We start from the raw sequence: 19,707 nt of genomic DNA, 5'->3' as shown, positions 1-19,707 counted from the left end.
TGCCGCCGAGCATGAGAAAACTGTTGGGACTGGACTGGCATATAAGAATGGAATTCTCATGGACTAACTCAAACTGAATCCATGGCAAATAATAAAAAGCACAGTTGTCTAGAGTTCATGGACTGAAATGTCATGATTTCATAACTGGTTGTGATGTGTGCATGAAGCTGCAGAAAACTTGAAATGCATGTGTAGGAGAATGAGTCCAGCTGTGGCTCTTCAGAGTCATTAAAATGTCTCTGTTACTCACTGAAAGGAGCTGACTGGTGCAATTAGAACAGTAATAAGCATCTCTGAAGTCTTGTGTCTGCATACAAAATGATGTCTGTTTAAAACTCTGGGGAGCCTGATGTTTTGCTTGCGATTGTGCAGAGCTAAGTAGATAGCTTTTCATATTAAAATCTATAGATCTTTTCTTTTTCTAGCTGAGAATACTCTCAGTGTGCCCTAGGGATTTAGTCCTCTTAATTTCAACTAGGCTGCTATATTTTCTAAACCAGAATTTTATTGTTTGAACCTAGATGAATGTGTCTTATTCACTGACTTAATTCTGGTAAAGCAAACCCTTTATTTTAAAAGCTCCAGCAGAGAGTCATTAAGCAACACAGACTTCAAGCAGAAATGCACTTGTCACCATTATTGACACAGACTTAAAGGCATGCTCTAATATAAATGTAAGCCAATGGAAAGAAAGAGCAAAAAAAATATTAAGAGGTAGGAATGACTTTTCATCTAGAGTAGGATTAAGGGAATCTGTTTTGTTTTCAGATGGGAGTTCTTTGTCCTATTCCAAATCACATGCTTAAATCTCCAGCTGGGACACAGTGGTTTATCATGAGAATTGACAGCCCCTAGGGAGGAAGGCAGCAGCTCTGAAGTAATTTGGAAAGCAACAGTGGTCTTTGAAATGAAATTCTTAGAACATCCTGTCTATGGGATATTTATGAATCAAATGCTTAGTCTGTGAACTGCAAGAAACTCCATGATCGAGGAATTCTTGTAGACTTCTGGTGTTGAAAAATTTGTGCAAATTTGTAGGAGAAGCTGCTGTTCAGTGTAGAAAATAAGCAGTGTGTAAGCGTGTCTTGCTGAACTCTTATCATCTGCTGTTAATGTTGGAAGGAAGAATTCTCCAGTTTAGCCAAGCGTGCAAGTAGTTGGCTTTACTGATGGGGCTCTCTGCACATTCAGTTCTTACTTTCTCATTCCCCCAAATTGACTGGTTCCTGTTCGTAGGGTTTTGGAGGTGTTGGAGGCTATAGGCTGTGAGTAGTTAAGAGTAGTAATGGAGTTCATGCCACAGACTTCTGTTGGAATTGTTTTAGTTACACAGAACTTTTCAGTTTGATCAGAGCTGTGGTCTGTATACCAGATGTTGCAGAGAAGAAGGATGGATTTTTTAATTTTTCACTTGCATATTTTCAACTGTATGTAAGAGCTTTTTGTTTTAAACGTGACACAGCAGGTTTGGCAATGCTTCCATCTAAACAGGGTGGATAAGAAAAGGATTAGTTCTTCAAGCTTTTGTTTTGGTTAACCCAGCTCAGGTTCCTTAGGCTGCTGCATTGTATTTTGTGGCATCCTGTTTCCATCCCAGTGAAACTCCTCTATTTTCCTTTTCTGTTAAAGTTATTAGCCACTTCTCCATGTCTCCCATGTTTGAAAACTATGGAGAATCTCCTTTCAAGGGCAGAAACTGACAGCTCTCTTACACCCTCACCTCCACTAGATATGCAGTGGTGCCCAAGGCTGAGCTTTGGGTTGAGTTGGGTTAAAAAGAGGAATTTTCTTTTTAAGAAATAGCAGTTGCATGACAACAGCAGCAGAAGTGGAGTTGCTTCTCTGAGGCAATCTTATTTGTCTTCCAAGGCTCTTGGCTCCATTTCCCAATAGATTTCATTGTTTCTGTTGCTTTTGGTATTCTGTTTTAATGAGATTGTCCTCTTCCCCTCTTAAGACCTATTACTTTCTGCAGAGTGAAAGCAGACAGCAGTAAACTGGGACATTTGCTTTACCCAGTCCTACTACCCTCGTTTCCCACAAAGTTTCCCTATTTCCAAATGAGCTCTTTAGATTATTTTCATTAGCATAGCTCCTCCATGTCCAAGCTACAGGAGTCTCCCACGCTGTCCCCTTTGGGAGAAGCCAGTACTGGAGATAATAGAGCAAACACTGACCTTTACTTCCATTGGGATAAATGACAGTATTGCAACTATCTTTAAAATCTAATTGTTTCTTATCCCAGGAGATCTCACAGTGTGAGTAGAAGCCAGTTGAGCTTTTGGAGGAGGGTAGAGCAGGTTTAACCCTGAATTCTGCTGCAGTGCACCCTAATTGTTCTCTGCAGCCTTTTATTGCGTGGCTGCTAGATAGAGATTGTGGTTCTGCAACCTCCTGTGTGCAACATCTGTGGTGTGGTTTCTGCAGATAGATTCCTTACGTTCAAATTTTTGGAGTAGAGTATTTAGTTTGACTTTTTTGGGTGTTAAGTCTGGATTCAGCTCCTTGGGCGAGGGGGGGACAACAGTTTTAAAAACTTTGAGAACTTGAGCATTCTTTGAAAAAAAATAGATGAGAATCTTTCTTGCCAGAATCCAGAGTATCGTGAATTGACTGTGGATCTGGACCGTGGTTTGAACCCTGGCTCGGTCTTGCATTGTTTGGAGTCCAGCAGTGGCTGGCTTTTGGACAGCGTGTCCTAGAGCGAACTTGTGCAATACTGTCAGCAGCTGTAATTGTCACAGGAATTCTGCTGAAGAGCAACTGCTAGACATTTGTCAGACTGCAGATTGTGTTGGGAAGCCTTGCATTTATTAAATCAATACTCTTTTTTTTGTCTCCCTTGACCAGATGAATTTGATGCTTACATTATTGTGTCCTTCGTAAATGCCACACTGGTGCTGTCTATCGGAGAGACTGTAGAAGAAGTGACTGACTCTGGATTCCTGGGTACTACACCCACCTTGTCCTGCTCTCTTCTTGGTGATGATGCTTTGGTACAGGTAATGGAATAAAAAAATGTTCTTTCTGACGTGTCTACTATGTCTGCCACTCACAGCTTGCTGCACAGATGTGATTTCTGCAGTAGTGCAACACATGTCTGCAGGTTGGCAGAGAATGATGCTGATTTAGCCTTTCCATTTTTATATCTTGCTAAGAGAAACTGGACCACTCCAAAATGGTCCTAATCTCCTTCAGTTGCCCCTTGCTGTGGTTAAAAGATTAAGTTCTCCCAGCTGGCAAGTATCTTCCTGTTGGTTCAGCCTGGTGCATAGCTGATGGATCACTGGCTGCCAGGAGCAGTTCTTGCCTTTGGCTTCTGCTGAGTCAGAACCACTAGTGAAAGGGGAGTTGTGAAGAGATGGTAAATACAGAGTTGATGGGACCTTTTTTTTTCCTTCAGGTTTATCCAGATGGGATTCGGCACATCCGAGCAGATAAGAGAGTAAATGAATGGAAGACACCAGGAAAGAAAACCATTGTAAAATGTGCTGTGAACCAAAGACAAGTAGTGATAGCACTGACTGGAGGAGAACTGGTTTACTTTGAGATGGACCCGGTATGTGTGTTAATGTTGTGAATGAGTTTGGTAGAGTGAGGTATGGGTTATGCTAGTGATTGATCCTTGATCAGACCTGCAGAAAAGGATTCAGTAGTAGAGCATTCTTCTAGAATGGGTATATCAAAGCCCTGCATATCAAGACTGTGTCAATCTGAGATAATTTAATGGCTAATTAAGGTCTCTGAAGGTCATAACTGAGGCTGAAAACTGTGTTTTTGTATTCTTGCTCTTCTGGTTCTTCCAATTGTAGCTGAAATAAATGGTTTAAAAATTGTGATGTTGTTTATATAGCAAATCCAAAGCATTGTTTAAAAACAAAGTATCTAATTAGTAAGTCATATGTTTTTCTTTCTCAGTCAGGACAGCTGAATGAGTACACAGAGAGAAAGGAGATGTCGGCCGACGTCGTTTGCATGAGCCTGGCCAACGTTCCCCCTGGGGAGCAGCGTTCCCGCTTCCTTGCTGTTGGACTGGTGGACAACACTGTCAGAATTATTTCACTTGACCCTTCGGTGAGTAGCTGTTGTGACTTTTTTCTGTGCTGAATACTTCTTTCTGGAGACCTAAAAGGGCATCTTTAAGCTCCTCAGATGGAGCTTGAATCCTGTCTTGCTATGCCAAGCCTTGCTGAGTGGTGTTTTCTCTCTCCTGTTTTCCTCAGGATTGCTTACAGCCCCTGAGTATGCAGGCGCTGCCCGCACAGCCCGAGTCGCTGTGCATCGTGGAGATGGGTGGCACAGAGAAGCAGGATGAGCTGGGAGAGAGGGGCTCCATTGGCTTTCTGTACCTGAACATTGGACTGCAGGTGAGGGGTTCCTCATGCCTGGCAGGCATGTCTTGAGGAGCTTTTGCTTGAAAGGTGGATTGTTAAAATAGCCCTGTCATCATGTAGTGCAGCACAAAGCCTGATTTCCCTCTTTGTTACAATGTGTTTGACAAGGGTGTCTGGGGAATTCACTCTGTGAGTTTCCCCACACATTTTTATACTAAAGACTAGTCAAAAGACAGTGTATTATCCCAGATTTTATGTAGGACAGTCTGTGCTTTTCCCATTCAAGAAGGAAGGCATATTTTAAGAAGTATTTCTGGGTGAAATGTTGAGCAGCTCTTTAAAAACTGCCTGTAGGGCAGAGTATCAAACAAGTAACTGCCCACTAACAGAGGCTCTGCTCTAATCACTCTGCTATTACACAGCTTTTTGTTGCATCCAGTACAGACGCTCTGATCTTTGACCAAAAAATGTTGTTTTGATAATTCCACATGTAGTAAAAATAATCAGCACAGTTTAGGTTCTTCCTCATGCCTCAAGTTTGATGTCAGAATGCAAACTTTTTTTAAGGAGCATGAGTTTTTGGGTAAAATCTTTGTGCCAAGAGGGATGAGGATCTGGAATCCACCCTCAGGTTCTTACGGCTTATGTGATACACTAAAGTCCTTGGTCTGTGTTTTATTCTGGAGAGGGTCCTTTCTGCCCTGTAGCACTGTGCAGGAGCTGTGCTTTCTTTGCTATTAAAAGTGTGGCCGTAGGGGAGAGTTGTACTGACAGCTAGGAAAACAAACAGCTAATTCTTCAGAAATTGCCTCTCTCGATTGTTTAGAATTATGCATGCAGTAAGTTAACTTCTTACCTTCAACCTGGATCTTTTTGTTTCTCTGCTGTCAAGAACGGTGTGCTGCTGCGAACCGTCCTGGACCCCGTCACCGGCGATCTCTCTGACACCAGGACCAGATACCTTGGCTCCCGGCCTGTCAAACTCTTCCGTGTCCGAATGCAAGGCCAAGAGGCGGTAAGGGAGGCGAGCTCTTGCAGGGGTACAGATCCACTCTCCAGGCTTCACATCCCAGCTTTTCTTATGGGTGGGCAGAGTGGGAAAGCGCATCCCTGCAGAGCAGCAGGACCCTCTGGGTAGGGGTGGGAAGTAAAATGACTTCATTATGGAGCTGCCTGGCTTGCAGCTTGTTCTTTCACAAACAGCCTTGTTCTTACTCCCCTTACTGCTGTGTAGTGCTGTCCTGCCTTTTCTGAACTGGGATTCATCTGACCCATAGGCTGTGTTTACAGTGTGCTTGGAGAGCTCTGAGCAGATTCTTGGGCTTAGAGACACATCTTGCCTGCTTTAGCTGACAGAGAGATGGCGAGAGCTCTGTGCAGAAACCTTACCCTTGAATGCTTGATGCAGAGAATGGTTGTGTCCTTGCATGTTGGGAATAGCTTAGCCAAAGGCTGGACAGCTGCCATACATGGTTCAAGGAAAATATTTGCAAGATTTGGCATAGAAGGAAGAATGTGTTTCATCAGAAGTGCCAATTCCAGGCCTTCTGATGTGGCACTGGGGAAATCAGCCACCCCCTGCTTGACTCATTTTTGGATGACACCTTCAGAGTTGAGAAATAATGCTGATCAGCCTAGGGGGCTGGATCTGGGAATCTGTGCTCTGCTGTAATGTTAAGGTACACTGGGTGAATCTCTTCAACTTACTCCTGCCAGCTGTAGCTGCAAAAGAATACCTGTAGAGTAAACAAGTGCTTTTCAGCTTTGAGATCAGCTGTTGTCACTCAGGCAGAAACTAAGGTTGTGCTGAAACTCATTTAGCCAAATGTTTAAAGTTGAAAAGTTTGGCAGTCAATCTGCTTCCTTTGTTTCTCATAATTTGATTTAGGTTAGTGATGATTTTCAATAAATTTCACTAAGAGTGGAACAGCATTCAGATTGTGATGAAGCAGTAAATATTTTAAAATACCTGTTCCCGCTAGAACAAGCTATTAAAAAAAGATATGATAGTATTGTTGATCTTGACTTTTACAGGTAATAGCTTTAGTGCACCTCAATTGGGGTATTTGTTGTCTTGATAGTGCTTTAAAGTTCCTTTTCGTGCCATATGCAATTTCCAGAGAAAGCTGAAAGTAAGGAGTGTCTCCCCAGGTGTGCTCTGAGCCGGGTGGGGTCCACCCACAAGAATTCAGTTGTTGCAGTGGGGAAGAGTTGGGCAGTGTCCATCCATTCCTATTGCATAAAGTGAGCTTGCTTCCATTCCCAGACCTAATAAATTTGCTTCCTGTCTTTCCCAGGTGCTGGCCATGTCAAGCCGTTCCTGGCTTAGTTATTCCTATCAGTCACGCTTCCACCTGACTCCCCTGTCTTATGAGACACTGGAGTTTGCATCTGGTTTTGCTTCTGAGCAGTGCCCTGAGGGCATTGTGGCCATCTCCACAAACACATTGAGGTAAGCACCAGGAAACACAAATGCTTCCGGGCTGGGGTGCCAGGCAGGTGAAGTGGTGAATTCCACCTGACATTCAAAAGGAAAGAGGTAAAGTGACTAGACTTCAAAAAGACTTTTTTATTATGCATAGTGATTTGAATGATAGAATAGAATTTGAATGATGATATAAACACTTGGATATGTTTCAGAAAACAGTCAATTTTAGCAAAGTTAATGCTCTCAAGAAGAGATGGGAGCGTGCTTCTCAGATTTGTATTTTCTAGCTTTTTAAAATAAGTGTAATTCAAGTTATTCTTCAATTCTCTGATCCTGAGAGAGGGAAGCTTTTAATAAATGTGGACCTGTTATGTATTAGGATCTTGTGGTTTGTGATCTGAATTGGCTGCTTTGCAGGAAATGAACCACGTGATTTCAGAAACCAGAGGCATGACAGGGATGTATTTGTTGCCTTTTTTAAAGTTCAGCTGAGATACTAAAAAGATAAATGAAAATAATGGACCACAAATGCAGATGCGGTGCTGTATGCACTTGAACAGGCACTTTTTTCATATCTGTCCTCATTGAAATATTTACAGCATTCATTGCTTTTAAAGGAGCCATTCTTTCTGGAAAGACTTGTGGTTTTTAGACACCAAATGCCAGAAGAACTGGCATTTCAGCTGGCAAGTCACAGGAAGAAAGAGCTGGCATTGCCTTTTTCATACTCTTTTTAACTGAAGTGCCTCTGAGGAGCGTTTGATTGTATGTCAGTGTCACATTTAGATTCAGATGATGTGTTCCCCAAACGTGCACTTTCTTTCTTCCATGTGCTCTTTGTTCCTCTTGGGATACACTTGTTTCAGCACCAGTCAGAATGCACCCTGGGACAGCAAGAGCCCTCAAAGACCTTGTGCTGCAGCACACACCTGTCTCACACCATGGGCTCCCATTTTAGGGTGTTAGTTTTGCTCTGCTCTCTGGAGCTGTTTTCTAGTTGCTGTTTGGCCTGAGAAAGGTGCTGGTTCTCTCTAGCACTAGGCAGTTTCACAAAAAAGAAGTTCTTCTCCAGTTGTATTTTTGGGCATCTGTTTTTAGACTGTGTTCAACACATGTTGCATCTTTGTCCCCCAGGATTTTGGCACTGGAGAAGCTGGGAGCAGTCTTCAACCAGGTTGCCTTCCCATTGCAGTACACACCCCGAAAATTTGTCATTCACCCAGAAAGCAACAACCTGATCATCATTGAGACAGACCACAATGCTTACACTGAGGCCACAAAAGCACAGAGGAAGCAGCAAATGGCTGAGGTAATTGGGGTAGGGGACAGGTACACTCATCTGTTCCCCAGAGGGCACTTCTGCAGCTGGAAGTGCTCCCTGCTCATTAGTTCCCAGCTGCCATTGCCTGCAGGGCTTTCTACCCTGTGTGAATGCAGGGGCTGGAAGAGGAGTGGAGATCTTCCTCAAAACACAAATTTCAGCAGAATGCACCACTTCCAAGTGTTCCTTCTTTTGCCTCTTGAGCACCACCCTAGTGGAGGACAGTCCTGCTTGTGTAACACTTTTCTGTGGGGTTTCTGTGGTTGCTTGAGGATGCTTGCATTTCAGTGGATTGTTTATTTTCTTCTCAGGTCTGTTTCCAGGGTTGTTGGTTTGAAGAAACAGCTCCCCAGACAATTGTCCCTTGGGCAGGGCAGAGCTGGCACAGCTGTGCTCTGAGCTGTAGAGGCTCCCTGGGAATAAGCTCAGGGTGGGTGGAACCATTGGGACTTAATGGGTTTTATGTCTTCACAGGCAGTACCTTGCCCCAGAATACCTGGGCTTAGGTAAAACAGGGAGATTGTATTCTATGCAGAGCATCATCATGCTGGGAAAGGAAATAACTGAGCTGCTCTTTTCTCCTGTCCCTTTAATGCTGTAGGAAATGGTGGAAGCTGCAGGTGAGGATGAGAGGGAGCTGGCTGCAGAGATGGCTGCAGCCTTTCTGAATGAGAATCTTCCTGAGTCCATCTTCGGTGCTCCCAAGGCAGGGAATGGTCAGTGGGCCTCTGTTATCAGAGTGATGAACCCCATCCAGGGAAATACATTAGATCTGGTCCAGCTGGAGCAGAATGAAGCTGCTTTCAGGTAAGAAGCATTGCCAGATGCAGGAAAAGTCCCTGCTTGTGATGAGTCTTAGGTGCTTTTTTTTCTTTTTGTTTATCTGTTACTGAGCTGAAATTCAGGTGGAACATGTTATCAAGAGATTGGCTTGAAATTCCAGAAGTGATTTGTCTTGCCTTTCCTTCCCTTCTAACCTTGATCTTGTCCACATGTGGCATTAAGAGCTGGTGATGCTCCAAATGTGGTTGCTGGACCCCAGTGCCTAAGGAACAACACAGGGATGTAAATGGTAGATAAGAGAACTAGGAACAAGAGAATGTGCTGTTATCTCTCACTTTTCCTTCTCATCCAGATAAACTGAGGATAGATTAAATGGAAAGGGAAGTGTTAAAGGACTGGAGGGGAAAACCAACGCAATAACCATGAAGAATAGCAAGTGCCTCAGGAGGTGAAAGTAAAGTTTAGGTCGTGTTAGTCCAACAGGCTGACCTGCCATTTCCAACCTGCCTGAGCTATTTACTGAGCAGGAAATAACATGGAAGATGAGGAAAGTTGTTTGTATATGTCCCAATGGGAACAGCCTTTGAAAAACAGCTTCTAGTAGATTTTTGCAGATCACCAGGCAGTGTCCAGCCTGTGAAAGTGTAAAGTAATACTGGGCATTGTGAAAACATAAAATGCTTTGGGCATATGTGACAAATGGAACACCCATGGAGAGTGTGGAAGAATGAACAAATCTGTGTTAAACATTTCTACAAAGAGGAAAAATGACCTCTTAAAAGGAAGTGTCAATTTTGAAGGGTTGGATTCTCAAACTGCTGCTGGGCAGGTGCAGGTTGTGCTGTCAGGGAATCCAGTCCAGGTGGGCAGTGTTAGTGTGATGATGACACTGATGTCCTGGTGTGTCCTGTCATTTCCAGCGTGGCTGTGTGCCGGTTCTCCAACACCGGTGATGAGTGGTACGTGCTGGTGGGAGTCGCCAAGGACCTGATTCTGAACCCACGCTCAGTTGCTGGGGGGTTTGTCTACACATACAAGCTGGTGAATAGTGGTGAGAAGCTGGAGTTTCTCCACAAGGTGAGGGGAGTGATGGCATCATTGCCAGGCTGTGTTGGAGTAGCTCTTGCTTGCCTGAGTGCTGCAGTGATGTTGCAGTACTTGGTGCATCCTGGGCAAGGTTATTGTGCTGGTAGTACACACTGGAAGCAGCCTTGGAGAAAATTAGCTGCCTCCTACAAAATCATCTGGTACATCTTCTGCAGAGCTGAGGATTGAACACAGATATCACAGGGGTCCCAGTTTTACCCATTTAATTGGGTAAATTGGAAAGGAGCAGTGTTTTTCATGCCCCTGTTAGGGAGGGGAGGGAAATGGCCCTGTTTGCTTTCTGGAATATGAGCTCAGAGAGCTGCTTAAGCACTTGTTTACAGGGCAGATTCATAGTCGGGTCACTTGAACCATGGTGCTAAGACTATCAGTCCTTGGCTGACCATGTGCAGCTGTTGTGAGCTGTCATCTTCCTTGGATGCTGTTTGATTGTGTGTAGAAATGATTAGTGACCAACTTGTTTGATAGGTCTCGGGGGCTTCAGCAAAGGTTTCAGCAGAAAAATTACTGTTCTTTCCACATGCTTCCAGCATGGCTGAGATTTGAGCAGATGAACACATGGAAAGGAATGTTGTGGCTTACTCACTTCCTAGAGTCCTGATGCAGTGAGTGGGTTCTGTCCTGGACTGCAGCCTTTTCTGATGCCACTGAACACCCACTGGGAAGTTGACAGAGTTGAAGTTGTGAAATAAACTTCTTAGCCAGTGCAGTCAAGCTAGGAATGCTGTAGCTGGAAGCTCTCTACATTTTCCCTTCCTCTGCTGTGGCTGATCATTTTGGATTGATTAGCAGTGGGAGATTTTTCAGACAGTAACCCTGTCTGAGTTACTGAAATGGTGGACACACTGTAGGTGTTCATAATTTCTTTGGTGGCAATGTCAGATGGGTGAATTACATTCATGCCTTGCTTTAAAAACAGTCTGGGTAGATTCAGGCAAAGTTTTTCTGTTAGATGTAAACCAAAACAAAGAACTGAGGCAACCAGTCCCTTTTCTTATTTTGCTGCCTGCCCAGTATGAGGTTCTTACAGCAGTCCTGTGCTTCAGTTAAGGTGTGCTGCCAGCAGTGTGTCATGTGTGAGTGCCCATGGCTGTCTTTGCTCTATGTGTGACATCTGCTGCTGTCAAAAGGCCTGCAAAGGACTGACCTGTTGCTTCTCCTGTAGAAAAAGATTGTTACTAGCCTTGTACATTGAAAGCCTTGGAACAGGCCAGTGAACCTCAACCATACCATTAGCTGAATCTGGTCTGAAGGTTTATATATGGCTAGCTGTCTAATGAGAATTTTATCATCTTCCTCTTCCCTCTCTAGACCCCTGTGGAAGAGGTCCCTGCAGCCATTGCTCCATTTCAAGGCCGAGTCTTAATTGGAGTTGGAAAACTCCTGCGTGTATATGACCTGGGCAAGAAGAAACTGCTTCGGAAATGTGAGAATAAGGTACTGCCTTCTGTTCCTGACCAGAGTCAATGTGGAATGAGTGATACTTTGCAGCAAGAGTGAAACATGGGGGTTAGCTCAAGTGTGTCTGTTTGGTCATCAGAGCTGTGTGTTTGCCTTGCTGGGTGCATCTATCCAGAGCAGTGCTGGACTAGATTGGGCTGCTGTGCTGTCCCTCTGCATCCCACACCCACACACCATTATCTTAGCACCATTCTGACAGTGGTGTTGCAAGTTCCTTTTTGTCCCTGTTACTTACCATGTGCAGGGGTCTGTACAGACTGTTCCTTTGGCTGCTGCAAATGTGAGAGGTCTTAACAAGATAGAAGATGATTGCTGGAAATGTTTCATTAGTTTGGGTGATAAGCAGCTGGGGGACAGAAGCTGGAGGGGGGTGCGTATGACCACCTCGTCAGATCCCCAGAGTGTTGAAAAGGGGATTTGCTCTTTGAAGTAGACAGTCCTCCTTGCTGAGCATCTCTGGTACTTCAGGAAAAGAAAAGCGTGATTTTCTAACTCTTAATTGCCTGCTCCTCCCTCTCTCGTGCAAGCTGCAGAACCTGTACCAGTAGCTCATTATTGCACAAAAGAACTCCAGCAAGCTAATAGACTGGGAACTTGTAGGGGATCTTTTTTTTCCTAAAACATTCCTCACATCTCACATGAAAAATTGAAGCTTTCGTTCTTGGGCCTTCCATAACCATATAATGAGGAGACATGGAAGCGATGCCTGCTTGTAGGGATGTCCTGGCATCTCCAATCGTGGGCTCACTTCTTCTCTGGACAGTGCTCATAAAGGGAAGGCTGTGAATGCCACATGGTGCTTGTTAGATTGCCCTGTGTTGATGGTGTATTTAGAGTGGGACTGTAGTATGGCAGAAGTGAGGGGTAGTTTTGGAGGAAATGATGGGGAGCAGGAAGCGAGCTGTAGTTCACAGCAGGAAATAGTGTTTCAACTGGAGTAGGGTGATGCTTCTCTGTTTGAAGCACTGAGGTTTTGTCCTTTCTCTCTCAAAAGCACATTGCCAACTACATCTGTGGGATCCAAACCATTGGGCACAGAGTGATTGTCTCAGATGTTCAGGAGAGTTTCATCTGGGTGCGTTACAAAAGGAATGAGAACCAGCTCATTATCTTTGCTGATGATACTTACCCCCGGTGGGTCACTACAGCAACACTCCTGGATTACGACACTGTGGCTGGAGCAGACAAGTTTGGTAACATCTGTGTGGTGAGTGTGCCTTGCTGAAGTTGGGGCTTTTTGGACATATTTTCCCTTAAAACATCCATGATTTATCTTAAAAGAATGAGAATCTGTCATTAGCTGGAGACAACGCCCTGTACCACTGACTTGTTTTCATGGGGTGACTGTCATCATAGTGGGCTGCAGTTTATCTGTTTGTTAAATGAAGCAAATAAGTTAAAGCATCAGCAAGTCATAAACATTATTTCTGAGGTATCCAGTAATTTATGTTTATATTTATATTGCCTCAAAGCTTACTGTCAGTAAGCCTTGAAAAGAAGTTTGTTGCTGTGAGAGGGCCCATGAAAAGTTGAGTCAGGGTTATCACTCTTTCTGACTAAGCCTCATCACTGGCATTTAGCTTTCTCTGTCACTTCCTCTTCACAGTTGGCTTTGTCAGCCAACACTTCCCCACTTGGCTGGATTTCAGCAAGGGAGGAGGAAAGAATAGATGGTCTTTCTGGCAGAGCTTTGATCTCTTTCTGAAGCGTGCTCGGGTGCTTTGGAGTGCAGAGTTCAGCAAGTGTCAGATGCTGTGCCTGCAGGATTTGGCCAACACATACAGATCAGTCCTCTTCAGTTTTCCTGCCCCACATCCATCAGACTGTTTCCTTAGTGGAAACCACCTTCAGATCAGTTTGACCATACCTCCCAGGGTGATCTATGAGTGCTAGGCCAGGCAGAGGCTGGTTGTGAGGCCCTGCCTGTATTTCTGAGTGATGGGCTATTGTTCTTGATACCACAGTTGTCATACAACTGTAGAGGCTGTTTTGGAGAGGCACCTGGATGATTCTACTGTAAGTGTAAAGTGGTTCTTGCATAGTCCAGTAAAGCAGCCTTTCCAACAGCACAAGGGTTTTCCAGAGATGTGCTGCTGCTCTGCAGCTTGCTACTTCTTCCTTCCTCTTTCAACACAGGTGAGATTGCCTCCCAACACCAATGATGAGGTAGATGAGGATCCCACAGGCAACAAAGCTCTCTGGGACAGGGGCCTGCTTAATGGAGCATCACAGAAGGTAATACTTTGTGAGAAGCACATGGTTATTGTAAGAAAAGAATGCACTGCTTTTCTGTGAAGGCCTTTGCAGTGTTGTCCAGGACATGTATTGGCCGTTCTGCTTCTACACAATCTGCTGTGCTGTGGGTGATCTGTTTTCACTGTTACTGCAAGCCAAATTTCTGAAATCACAGCTGAAGCCTGTTTGGTGTGCTTAATGGAAGTAGCTCATTTTCTTTTGCTGCTTTCTCTCATTACTTACATCCGTTTGTCCAGCTGAGTTCTGCCATCTGGTCACAGGTGGAAGGCACTTCCTCTCTAGAAAGGCATTTCAGAACTAGCAGTTGGCTGAATTTATTCTGCTTTCCTCTCTCAAGCCCTTTGATGCTTTTATATAAGCTTAAGAAAAAAACATGCTTCTGTGCTTTCCTTTCAGGCTGAAGTGATTATGAATTATCACGTGGGAGAAACGGTGCTTTCCTTGCAGAAGACCACACTGATTCCAGGAGGCTCTGAATCTCTTGTTTATACAACCTTGTCAGGGGGGATAGGAATCTTGGTCCCTTTTACTTCCCATGAGGTAAGCAAGCCCAAGCATCAGGCTGCAGTCTTGCTGCTTTTTGTGCACCCATCTGCAGCCAGTATATTAAATATACTGCATTTCCTGGAGGGCTCCACAGTGCCTGAAAACCTGAGCTACAGGAGAGCCTGCAGCTCCAGTGAAGAAGGGAAGAGAAGGAGTTTGCCGAGTCCTGCATTGGCTCTATAAAGAGTTTAAAGCATTCTTTTTTGCACTGTTGTTCTGAATCTGTTTGTGCTTTCAAGGAGCTTTGGGTGATTCAGTGTGGAGGGAGGAGTCCTTTGGCGTGTTTTGTGTAGCCTCTAGGCTGTTGATGAGGCAATGATGTTTCAAGTCCTGAGGATAGTACTCTGTTCTGTATTTGCTGTGGCCTCTTGGACCACAGTGGATGGCAAGACATTCCGTGTTGGAGCTGCAGCTCTGTGCTGCACAGCTGCCCTGTGCCTCGTTTCCTGGGAGGCTGATCCTGACCAGGGTGGCTGCTTAGCTCTGCTGTGGGTGCTTCCCAAGTGGAAGTGATGAGAGGGTAGCTGTGACTTTGGCTGCCATGTGCAGGGCTGCCCTGGCAGTCTGTTAATCACAGAACCACAGAATGGTTTGGATTGGAAGGGACATTTAAAGTTCATCTCGTCCAACTCCAAATGGCCATATAATGGCAGTGCTTCAGCCAGTGCAGGAGCACCTTCTGATGGGTGTTGTCTTGCCTTGCTAGCAGCACTGATGTGTACCAAAGTGTTCTCTTATCAATCCTTTATCTCCCCAGGATCATGACTTCTTCCAGCATGTGGAAATGCACTTACGGTCCGAGCACCCTCCTCTCTGTGGACGAGACCATCTCAGTTTCCGTTCCTACTACTTCCCAGTGAAGGTAAGCCCTGAGCACATGGGTCACCTGGTCACAAAGGGCAGAGAGTTGCTTTGGGGCACAGAGCTGCCTTGAGGCTGGCAGAAGCAAGGCAAGGTTATTGTGTTGGACAAAGCAAAGTTGCTGTTTAGTGGGGAGAACTGAGGTACTGTCAGTAATGGCTTGTGTAGTGCCTGTAGCAACGGGTTCTTGAGCAGCAGTCTGTAAGGAGAACAGTACTTAGCTCTTAATACATGTCTGGTTTGGTTTCTTAACTCTTGTAATGAGTCTCCTGAGGGCTGGTCCTAAGACCCAAGCCCAGAGGTGCTGTAGTTGCATTTCTCCACTTCCCACAGCGTCTCCATTTTCCACCAAGAGAAGCAGCATTACGTAGCTGTTGGTGTGGCTGGGTCAAAGTGAGTGCTACCCTGGGTTATGTTTTTTCCACCACCACTGGAAAGGGAAATTTAAGTTCAGAAACAGCTGTTCCTGCCTATTCCTGCTTTTGAGGAACTGTTAGAAGCTGTGAGCTACTAAATGCTCGATCAGATGGATCCCAGTGGTAGTTACTACCAGAGTAATGAGTGTGGAGTCAGCCAGAACACTGTCTCAGCAGATGAAGCTTTCTAGGTGTGGAGGGGGGTGGTGGTCTTGATGAGCTTGAGGCTGGTTTGCAGCTACATGTCATCCCTCACAGCTTCCCCCAGCCTTCCCAGCGCAGGGCTCAGACCAAGGCGGATCTCTCTTCCTTTACCTTGTGTGATTCTTCTGCTGCACCCAGGCCTTTTGGGTTTCTGTTTCGTTAATCAAGCTGGCCAGTAATTAATGTGATGCTAACTGCTGCTATTCAGCAGATGAGGTCACCAAGCGTGGTCTTGTTTCCAGGACAGGATTAAGGAACTCCTGGGAACAAACTGTTTGTGGCCATTTTTCCCTGGTTAGGCAGGGTTCAGTGCCTCTGTGTGGTTTCGATTCAGTCCTCTCCTCCTTGCCTCTCCAGAATGTGATTGATGGGGACCTGTGTGAGCAGTTCAACTCCATGGAGCCTAACAAACAGAAGAATGTGGCCGAGGAGCTGGACCGGACCCCACCCGAGGTGTCCAAGAAGCTGGAAGACATCCGCACACGCTACGCTTTCTGAGTGGTGGCTGGCAGGGGCAGAAACGCCTGCAGCTCCTCTGGGTGCTCTTTAGGCACCTTGGGGAGGAGGAATGTGTGCTTTTTTCCCCCCCCTTTTCTAATATTGGTTTGGTCCTCTTGGTTTATGTTTCAAAGTAATGTGACTCCAGTAAATACAGTATCAGTTATTAGGTTTCCCCACACATCCTGCTGCCTATGTGAAGGCTCCTGACATTCTGGCTTCTGGCCAGAGCAGTTCTCTCTTGGGAAGTGCCCAAGGCAGGATGCCAGCTGACCCTCAGTCCTATCTCCTTGTCCTCCCTTTTGAATGGGGAGTCCCAGGGTGTCTTGCTGAAAGTTCTGTAGGGCAGCTCCAGCTGAGTCTTTGTTGGGTCAAGTGGGGTTTGTGATTTCGCAGCGTTTTAGAAAAGGAAAGAGCTGTGGCATGATTCAGGATTACCAGGCTCCTCTTTCAGTAGCCAGTGGTGAGCTGCTCTGGGCTTATACTAGTCCAGGGAGCAGCCAATGGGAAGCTGGCTGTGTGGAGGGTGTAACTGTCACACTTGTCTTGAACGTTTTCTTCTGAATTGCAAGGGGGTTTTTTGGACTCACCATTTCTGACTGTTTTCCCTGTAAATAGAGTTTTGTACAATGTTGACTCTCTTGGGGGTGGGGAAGAGCGAGGCCTGAGTCTGGGACTTGATTTGTTTCATAATAACTTTGGCAAGAGAGTGTCTCCAAGCTGTGACTGTGAGCAGCACATGAAGAATAAAAGCCTGTTTTTTCACTACCCTGGCGCTGGGGCTCTTCTCCTTCGTGGCAGCTGCTGCTGACCTGGCGGGAGCAGGAGGGGAGGAGAAGGAATACAGAAATGTGCACACTCTGAGCCCCTGTGCTCCTGCAGGCCCCTCACTGCCCCCCTGCCATGCCTGGAGCTGGTCTCCTGCTGCTTGATCGGCCTTGGGACACACACAAAGCAGGCTGTGGAGAGAGGGAAGAGTCATTTCTGCAGCCATTCCAGAGTATGGGGGTCCTGTGTTGCCCAGTGTAGCAGCTGCAGCTGCGGGAGGAGCAGCTGGCTGCCAGGAGGCTGGGGAAAGGTCCTTGTCCCAGAGGTTTGGTAGCTGGCTGCAGAGGGTCCAGTGGGACTTCACACAGTGGGAGTGCAGCCACACATCAAATGCTTCCTGGTTCTGCTGGGCTGCTCCCTGCTTACTCCTGCTTCTAGGGACTGAGAGCCTGTGACATCCCAGTAAGGATGCTGTTCCCTGCTTGGGGCTTGGAGAGACAAGTGATCCTTTGATGCCTGCGCTCCCTTTGAACAGCTTTTACATTCTCTGCTGCATGTACTGTGTGGAATGAGGGCAAACACACCCTCCTGCCCTGTCCTTTGCACTCTCCTCTCCCCTCCTGCCTTGTCTTGATCTCGCAGGCCTGCATTGGCAGGGGCTTACAGCGCAGAGCTGTACCCTTTGGCTCTGGCATGGCATGTGGAGCCCCACCCATCCTCTGATGTTGGAGCAAAGGGCTTTGTGCTCCCTTCCCTGGCCTGAGTGGTGGTGGCTGTGTCCAGGGTGTAGGGGAGCTGAGCTTTGTGGGGTCCAGTTTCTGGCTTGCCATGGACTTAAAGTGCTTGTCCTGTGCTTCCTGGCCCTCATCCTCCCCAAGGGACTGATGCTTTGGATCAGAGGCCACTTCCAGCAGAGCTCCAGTGCTCCAGTGACACTTGGTATTTGTCATGCTGGTGTCCTGAAAGTGAAAGCTGGGAAGAGGGGTGGTTTGAGATGTTCCCAAACTGGTTCCTCGGCTGTGCCTGGTGAATAACCTGCCTCCAGTAAAATGTAAAGCCTGGGAGAGTCCCATTCCCAGCCATAAGGAGCTGGGGGCTTTGTGGGGAGCTGGCTGAACCCCCAGCTCCCCTTCACTGGGACAAAGAAGGTTTCTCTTTGAGGGTTCCCCCCTGGAGCTGCAGGGGACCAGGATCCTGCCATCCTGTGGGAGCAGAGATGCTGAGGCCATGCACGGGAAGCTGTTTGCCTTGGGCTCATCCCAGCGCTGATTTCCAGCCCCGAGCAGCCAGGGAGCACAAACCGCCCCCAGCACAGTGCTGCGCAGCTCCGCACTCCCTCGCCCCATCCCGGCTGCCAGGCTGATGAATACGTGGGCAGGGACTGCTATTAAATGGCTTCCTTCCTCCAGCGCCTGCAGCAGCTGCGGGCAAAATCCCTGCGGACACCTGAGTGAGAAGCTGGAGCAGCTCCTTCCCTGCTTAGAGCTCAGCATCTCATCCCCCGACGAGTGCTGGGAGGGAGACGAGGGCCTTGCCCAAGACTGGCCAGGACCTGGGGAAGCTTGGCAGGAGCACGGCAGTGGCCCTGACTCCATGCCAGGGGAATCCCAGTGCGCTCTCACAGGCAGAAGTGCATTCCTTCCCACGCGTTTCCCTGGGAGCATTGACCCATTCTTTGATAGCCGATGCTTCTTGCTGACCCTTTGGATGCTCAGCAGCTCTGAGCACAGACACAGTGACTCTTCCAAGGGGCTCTTCAGGGTGATGTGGGGGAGGACAATGTCCCATGTCCCTTGTCCCCTACTCCTGGCAGGAGCTCAACTGTGAAGCATCCTGAGAGGATGACGGAGGATTGGGCCAGAGGGAGCAGAGTCCTGTTGGCCTGGAGCCAGCTGAGAATACCTCAGCCCCTCTGAGATTAGTGCTGCAGTGCAGCCCTCCCTCGGGTGCTTCCTCGGTTGCGAAAGCTGGGCATTCCCAAGCACTCCCACTGGGATTGCCCCAAACTGTGGCCATGGGTGCTCAGCCCAGTATGTACCCTGGAACCCCTGGCCAGGAAAGCCCAGCAGCCTGGGGGTGCTGGTGCTGGCAGAGCAGAGCAGCCCAGAGAACCCAGGGCTGTGCAGAGTGCTCAGCTGGGCACCCCAGGGGTGGTGTGGCGCCTGACTGGGTTGGGTGGGCACCCTGCAGGCTTGGCTCAGCACTCTGAGCAGTGGAGGAGGCACACCGTAGTCAGACCAACAGCCAGGGGCTCCCTGCTGCTGCAGCGATGCTCCCTGAGGAACAGGGAGGGACCCAGCAGGATGAACCAAGTACCCTGGGGCCCACGCAGTTGGACGAGCTGAGCACAGCAGGGGTACCTGGCTAGGTGAACTGAGCAGCTGAGCATCCCGGGACACCCAGCTTGGGCTCGCTGAGCACCCCCGGGAGCCACCTGCCTGGAACAGCAAAACACTCTGAGGAACTTGTGAGGGTCAGCCAAGCACCCTGGGGACACCCAGCTGAGGCAGCAAAGCACCCCGATGAACAGGGAGGTACCCACGAGGACTAGCCAAGCACCCTGGGGCCACCCCAGCCTGGGCTACCTGGGTACCCTGGGGCCACCTCCCGCTCTCGCTCCCCAGACCTGGAGACACCCCCCCGGCTGGGGGAGCCGGGCACCCGCGGCGGGGCAGGGCCGGACTCTCCCCGGGCCGTGCGGGGCGGTCGCTCTGTCCCCGCTCC

At 47.4% G+C, this 19,707-nt stretch overlaps 1 protein-coding gene across 1 annotated transcript in view; it reads left to right on the top strand.

Moving 5' to 3' along the window:
* The window catches only part of SF3B3 (splicing factor 3b subunit 3), a 28,526-nt gene extending 11,543 nt beyond the window's left edge, over positions 1-16,983 (top strand). Inside the window, exons 12-26 of the mRNA XM_015639874.2 lie at positions 2,851-3,002; positions 3,404-3,559; positions 3,919-4,074; positions 4,224-4,367; positions 5,227-5,349; positions 6,632-6,786; positions 7,897-8,071; positions 8,685-8,890; positions 9,787-9,943; positions 11,285-11,410; positions 12,429-12,641; positions 13,571-13,669; positions 14,087-14,230; positions 14,994-15,098; positions 16,075-16,983. Coding sequence (XP_015495360.1) covers positions 2,851-3,002; positions 3,404-3,559; positions 3,919-4,074; positions 4,224-4,367; positions 5,227-5,349; positions 6,632-6,786; positions 7,897-8,071; positions 8,685-8,890; positions 9,787-9,943; positions 11,285-11,410; positions 12,429-12,641; positions 13,571-13,669; positions 14,087-14,230; positions 14,994-15,098; positions 16,075-16,215 — 2,252 coding nt within the window. The 3' untranslated portion in view covers positions 16,216-16,983. The remainder of the gene's footprint in view (positions 1-2,850; positions 3,003-3,403; positions 3,560-3,918; positions 4,075-4,223; positions 4,368-5,226; positions 5,350-6,631; positions 6,787-7,896; positions 8,072-8,684; positions 8,891-9,786; positions 9,944-11,284; positions 11,411-12,428; positions 12,642-13,570; positions 13,670-14,086; positions 14,231-14,993; positions 15,099-16,074) is intronic.
* The last annotated feature ends 2,724 nt before the right edge of the window (positions 16,984-19,707 follow it).

This window comes from Parus major, chromosome 11 (genome assembly GCF_001522545.3).
Source record: "Parus major isolate Abel chromosome 11, Parus_major1.1, whole genome shotgun sequence".
Classification (NCBI taxonomy): domain Eukaryota; kingdom Metazoa; phylum Chordata; class Aves; order Passeriformes; family Paridae; genus Parus; species Parus major.
The sequence above is the reverse complement of the archived record's forward strand: the minus strand, read 5'-3'. Positions and strand labels throughout refer to the sequence as shown.